Source organism: Myiozetetes cayanensis, unplaced genomic scaffold (assembly GCF_022539395.1).
Source record: "Myiozetetes cayanensis isolate MyiCay16 unplaced genomic scaffold, myiCay2020 scf10, whole genome shotgun sequence".
Lineage (NCBI taxonomy): Eukaryota > Metazoa > Chordata > Aves > Passeriformes > Tyrannidae > Myiozetetes > Myiozetetes cayanensis.
Window position 1 is genome coordinate 26,016,131 of NW_026086605.1, and position 6,690 is coordinate 26,022,820.

Consider the following 6,690-nt stretch of genomic DNA (forward strand, 5'->3'; position numbering starts at 1 on the left):
TGTCGCTGTCGCACACAGAGCGCAGCCGCCCGGCCCAGGCAGCCCCGCGGCGGCGCGGCCATGGCGGGGGAGCGCGGCCGGCCGGCCGAGGCCTGCGTGGGGCAGGTGGTGCTGCCGGGGGACCTGCTGCTGCTGCCCGCGCACTACGGCGAGGACGCGGAGGGCGAGCGGCTGCGGCTGAGCACGGGCGCGGCGCCCGCGGGGCGGCTGCTGTGCGGGCCGGGGCTGCGGCGGAGCGGGGCCGGGCTGCTGGTCACCAAGTGCGGGCTCCTGCGGCACCGGCCGGCGGGCCCCGGCGCCTACTGGGTGGACTCGCAGCAGAAGCGGGTGAGGGCGCGGGGGGACCGGGGGATGTCTGGCTCTTTGTTTGTTTGTTTGTGTATGTGAAACCCCTGACCCGTGTGTGCCCCGTTGCAGTACGTGCCGGTGAAGGGTGACCACGTCATTGGGATCGTGACGGCCAAGGCGGGGGACGTGTTCAAGCTGGACGTGGGCGGCAGCGAGCCCGCCTCCCTGTCCTACCTGGCCTTCGAGGGCGCCACCAAGAGGAACAGGCCCAACGTGCAGGTGGGTGAGCTGGTGAGCTGGCCGCGATGCTGTAGCCGTGGCGTTCGGTGGAGCTTCCGATGCGTTTTAGTAGCTTCTCTTAGTTTAGAAGCGTTTTTGTAAGCCGCGCGTAAAAGGGGGAGTGCAGGTCTGCTTGTAGTGATGTCGCCTGGGCCCTCCTCGCAGGTTTTTGCACGATTAGGCTGCGGGATTTCAGGTGTTTCTTTAATAGCACTGTAACTGGTGTGGTTTGGTCTCTGTCAGGTCATAGGCTTCCTTGCCCTCGCGTTTTAATTTTCCCATAATACTGCCACTAGCAGATGCAACTCGTGGGTAACGTGCATCCAAAGGGGCACTATGAAGTTAAGGTCTTAAAGCAAGCTTTTATGCCCTGTGATTCTGGTATAAAATGTTTGTGTCTGTTTTGATTTTTTTGATGACACTGTTATAAACAGTTGTGTGGCACATGCATGCTACAGTTTCTGCGCTCTGATGAAATATCATCACCAGAACGTCAAAATGGAAGAAAAATGTAAAGAAAAACAAATAGCTGGGTGTGAATATTTTTGTTTTGATATATGATTACAAGAGCAGGTTGCTTAGGTTATTAATATCATCAGAGTCTGAAGAAAGAGGATTTCGTATATCGTATTTAAAAAGAACAGAGTTATGTAACTCATAAAATTCTGTCCTTTTATCTTAGAAATTCCAGTAGTGGTACAAGAGAATTGTTCAGGGAAGATACTGTCTTTAGTAGAAGAAGAGAAAATTAAGATTTGTAATATACCGGTTTATTTTTCTATCATCACTGTTTTAAATGTATTTTGTTGCCTCACTAGAGGATCTTTATCAATAATCAATATTTGTTACAAATGCACAGTATGATCTTCTCTTTTGCTTTTTGACACTGCTTTGTTTAGGTTGGAGATCTTATTTATGGTCAGTTCCTTGTAGCAAATAAAGACATGGAACCAGAGATGGTCTGTATAGATAGCAGTGGAAAATCAAGTGGAATGGGAATAATTGGACAAGATGGCTTCCTCTTTAAAGTTTCCCTAGGTCTAATAAGAAAGTAAGTACTAGGAAGCGTAAGTAGTTGCTCTAATATGTCATACGGTAGGTAGGATTTGCTAGTTGCTCCCTTTGAGCAGTGTGGACAATTTGGTAATCAGTGTGTGTAGTTCTTGTAGTGCATTTATACCAGTTGTGCTGAATATAAATATTGACCTAGAAGAAGCATTTATTTGTCCTCTTAAGAGATTTAGATGCTTTTCTATATGGTGTTGCATGACCTGTTTAAAAAAGAGTCACATGGTTGCCAAGGCAGTATGGGAAATAAAGCTAGTGTCCTAGCTAGCTTTATTTTCCAAAATCAAACATTCAGGATAGTGCTTCAGGTATGTACAGACTACCTTGGACTTTAAAAAATGGAAATGCTTACTCTACTTTTTCTGCTTAATGGAATAGTGGGGATGTATATTTTGCTGACAGCTGATTAAAGGAGTCTGGAGGTTCTCATCCTGATGTAAAGACAAGATTTTTTGTGACTATCAAGAAATACCAGATTATTATATGGATAAATTATAGTTAAGCTTTTTTGTTGCCTTTTGGATGGGTTTTTCTTGTTTAGTATTGTTCTTTGAATAAGCAATGTGGAGATGTAGAGCCAGTGTTCACACCTGTAATTATTTGTTTGGTTTATATGTCTCATCAGAAGTCAGTGTGAACTGATACAAAGACTTTTTGCAGCCATTCTCTTTGTTTTCCAATTTTGTCTGTATGTAAGTAAAGCAATAAGAGTATATTACAAGTAAACTGGTAAATCCTGATATGTTTTTCGTCTTTATGAAGCTGTTCAAGCTTGATTTAATCCTAGACATATTCCAGTATTCTTGAGAATTTCTTTTTTCAGTATGCTACCAGCTAATAAAGTAGTCTGTTCACTGCTGTTAATATTGTCTCCTGAAGTAGGAAGGAAGTCCTGTTTTGACAGATGCCTCTTGGGCATCAAATTTATAAATAGCAGCACTTTAAGAATGTCACTTTGTCAAAGAGTGTAATTTTAGACTTTATTAAATCATACAATTCCTATAACACTATCAATTTATTTAAATTTGGTCAGGTCCAAATCTTAATTAGGAAAAAACCCTGCTCAATTCACAATTCTTGTATTTTTTAGGTGAATATATTGATACTGTGTTACTGTTTTGAATGTATATTCAACTTGATCATCTTACCTTTTGGTGTTGCTTTAGTAGCTGCCATAACAGCAGTTGGTGTTACTGATGATAACAATGTGGTGTCTGTAAACGTAAGCACTTCTTCCTCTGACTTTGTTTTGTTTTTATTTACAGACTCTTGGCTCCCAAATGTGAAATAATTCAGGAGTTGTCACAATTATACCCATTTGAGATGGTGCTGGGAATGAATGGAAGAATATGGGTAAAAGCAAAAACAGTTCAACAGACTTTAATTATAGTGAATATTTTGGAAGCCTCTGAGTATATGACTGCAGAACAGAGAAGACAAGCACTTGCCAAATTGTCGGGCAACTGATGAGAGAAAACTTTGAGGATTTGTTTGCGATGACTGTAGGGTGTTTTTGTTATTTTTGTATTCAGATTTGTATTAAAGGACATTTTTTAAATGAAGTCTTTTGACTTGGTTGTTGTTCATTTCCCTTCTTTATCCACTCAGCTTGTTCTTATCTTGCTTAGGAACTTTGTTTTTACTCACTTTTGTGATTATGAAGCCCTGAATTTTCTGACTGATGTGGAGATGGTCTTTAGAAGCTTTCATTAGCTGTGAGTTTTGAAGTGTTAACTATTTAACTCTCCTTTAAGAAAACTGTTCATTTTGTAAACAGAATATTTTTGCTTTTTTAGTTGTATTAAAACTTCAAACAACATATCTTTACTTACGGTAGCAAAAAGTATCCCGTGGCTCATTCGTTCTGGTCAGATGCTCTAATTTCTACAGTCACATGAAGTGATTATTTACTGTTTTATGAAATATGGGAATAGAAGTGCAGGTGGAGAATAACAGAAAATAATTACAGGGTGTGTAGCATAAAAAAAATCATAGGGTGGTTAAGGCAAATGATCAGATAAGACCAAACATACGCTCATATTGACCTTACCACTTTCACTAAAAGATAACTTGCCTAATGGCATTCAGGAGATAGTGATTAGGACATAATAATAGTCATGTGTTTTTTGATTCTAGGCACTGGATTTACTTTCTTTAGTTCCAGCATGAAAATACCATACAGCTTTGCTTAATGTTTAACAAAATCAGCATTTCAGAAAAAAGTTATAGTACGCTTTTTTGGTGTAGTAGTTCCTCAACATGCATATAGAGGAGATGCTGTTCTAGGAGGGTAAGTTCTCAGCGTATTTTAGTATGTGAATAGTTTGCTACTGTTCTTCTGAAAGAGACCCCTGAATTAATGGAAGGGTGATTACTGGTCTCTGGTTCCTGTGAGAGAAAAGCTTGACTGTATGTACCTAATGAACTGTGTTGCAACTGTTAGGCAGTTATGTACATCTATGATGTTTTGTGGTTCTTAATAAGCTAAATAGTTTGATAGCAATAGTTAAATTAGAAAAAATGGACTAATTACAGTAAGCCTGAATACCATCTTAATTGAAGTGGAAACAAAGTTTTTCCTGTTTATTCTGTATTTCATCCGAAGTTTGATGATATGGTTGTCTTTGTCATCTCTGTCGTTTAGAAATTGCTTCAGTTCAGAACCACTCATCTGAGTCATCTCTAATATACTTACCTAGGGCTTCCCCTGATTCAACAAAAGCACAGCTCCAATGGTTTCCAGCTGAATCTAATGGATACAATTCAGAATTCTAGTGGGCTTCACTGGCCTCCGTGTTTAGCATTTAGGGCATTGCTCATCTGGTTTGGTAGACCTTTAGTCATCTTTTTTTCACCTGTCATCTCCCAGGTGAAGTGACTTTCATATCCTATAAACATTTTAGTTCTATAATCTATTTCCTACTACACATGAAAAGCTGTAAATTATTAAGGATTTCACTAACTCTGCTCTTCTCCAGAGTTTTTTTCAATTTCAGCTATCCAGGGCCTCTGCCAGTTGTCTGTTACTGGAACAATAGCTGGCATAGGCAGAAAAGCATTTGCCAAATGATCTCAGGGTGCTAACATGGTTTTCTGTGAACGTTCTTGGATCAAAATAGTAAAACCACAGGAATGGGGAATGACGGATCATTTCCTGAAGAGTTGTGGCTTGAAATTAAATTAGCCTTACCACTCCCCTTTACCTGAGCAACTTCCTTTCTTTCACAGAAGTCTGAGTCTCAAGCCTAATCTGCAAGATAACAGGAAGAATCCCCGTTTCTTAAAATGCTGTTGTGATAGGGCAGCAGAGCAAATGGTGACCTTGAAAGTTCTCAGCATAATCAGCATACTGTTTTGTACCACACATTCTGTTTGACTGTCAACTGCTGATCACCCAAATAGAAACTTAATTAAATTAAGAACAGGATACAAAATGCAATAAAATCATGGTTGTTTTTAATTTAGCACAATGGCGTAACCACAAATTTCTTGGGTTTCAGCCCCTGCACAATCATTTAAAGTATGTGCTACACTTTAAGTTTGTTTTTGACAATTTATGCAGAAGGAGAAAATGATAGTGGACGTGAACAAGTTGAGTGTGGGGAAAAAGGCTTGAAAGTAAGTACATTTAAACACATTACTAACAGAAGGCAATATTTTTTGGTTTTATGGGTTTTTTTTTTTGTAGTGTTTTTTTTTTTTTTTTACTTGGACAAATGAAAACATTCCTCAAACAAATTACTTCCTTTGACAAGCTTTATCTAATGAACAAAATACTCAGGCAAAATCTAAATGATACCTTTGTGATCTTTTAGTTCTGTGTTGGGGACTGGTGTATAAAGTATATGTGATGGGTGATGGGGTATAACTTAATTGTAGGAAGAAAGACTGGTTATGATTTAATTATGTTTTCTGGTGGAAGTCTTTCACCTGCCCATTAAGGCACATAAACCCATATGCTTCAGGAAAGAGGACTTGCAGAAGAGTTGCTGTGGACTTGAAATGTACCTTGCTAAGTAGAATGTCTTTCTGTTGCGTTTCTCTGTGATGCTCAACACTGTCAGTTTAAGTCATTATTTAGAGTCACTCAGATACTCTCTGATTGTGCATTGGGTGCTTTGTTATATTGTTTTTCTTTCAAGGTGTTGTGATGAAGGTTATGTAAACGTTGATGTCAACATGAACACATTCCATATTCCCAGAGACGAGCACAGCCTCTTAAAAAGAAAGTTCACACAGAATTAAATGGAAACTTTAAATTGAAAATATGAAATAGGTAGCTTGTACTATAGGCCCTTCCTAGCTTGATGCTTTTAATAACCAAGAATGAATGCTAACACAAACTGCAGATATGTGGTGTTGACATTAAGTGTGATAGTAACACATTTGTATTTTGCTCTAGCAGAAGAAAGTTGCACGGACAAATAGTTTAGTGTAATAAAAGGATTAAGAGCTTAACTCTAAGGTTGTGGTTAGAGTGTGGCTGTAGCTCTGCTAGATTAGAAGTTTTTACTGCGCCTAACTACTCATTACAACCTTACCAGTAGGAGTTGGAACTGAGGCTTGCTGGCATGTGTATTTGATTCCTAGCCAAGTTCTGTCAAAATGACCCAAATTGGATCAACACTTCTAAAGCCAGGGTTATTTTGGTTTTATAACATGAATATTCTTTTAGCAAAAGAGGCTGTTGAATTTTTCTCTCAAATTTTAAGTATTAAGAGCAGCTCATCTTCTACTGGAGAAGATATGACTTCTGTAGATTGTAAGATGCATGACTGCCCTTGAAGTCTATAGTAAGGAATTCAACATGTCAGTTTTACTCCAACAACTTGAAAGAGAAATAACCTAGAAACATGTTGAGTGCCAGGATTTTAATAGAAACTAATAGTTGCAGGCAATTAACCCAGACCACTGCAGATTGACTGTTTTCCTCTGATGTCCTGATTTTGCGAAAGTGCAGGTACTGCCTTTGGAGTGCTATCCATGTGAGTATTTTAGGGTATTTGGGAGCTTGGTTTTGCTTATAGAGCCTGAAGCTTGATTACTATTCTAGTG

At 39.4% G+C, this 6,690-nt stretch overlaps 1 protein-coding gene across 1 annotated transcript; it reads left to right on the forward strand.

Moving 5' to 3' along the window:
* Positions 1 to 60: 60 nt before the first annotated feature.
* Positions 61 to 3,197, forward strand: EXOSC3 (exosome component 3). Its single transcript, XM_050340867.1, has 4 exons — positions 61 to 327; positions 418 to 567; positions 1,467 to 1,618; positions 2,901 to 3,197. The coding sequence occupies exons 1-4, from the start codon at positions 61 to 63 to the stop codon at positions 3,100 to 3,102; spliced, it is 771 nt and encodes a 256-aa protein (XP_050196824.1). The 3' UTR covers positions 3,103 to 3,197.
* The last annotated feature ends 3,493 nt before the right edge of the window (positions 3,198 to 6,690 follow it).

Excerpts from the sequence above, each read along its gene's own strand:
- EXOSC3 (XM_050340867.1), top strand. The coding sequence starts at position 61 with ATGGCGGGGGAGCGCGGCCGGCCGGCCGAGGCCTGCGTGGGGCAGGTG. Across the intron at positions 328-417 it reads TGGACTCGCAGCAGAAGCGG|TACGTGCCGGTGAAGGGTGA; the intron begins GTGAGGGCGCGG and ends GCCCCGTTGCAG. Across the intron at positions 568-1,466 it reads GGAACAGGCCCAACGTGCAG|GTTGGAGATCTTATTTATGG; the intron begins GTGGGTGAGCTG and ends TGCTTTGTTTAG.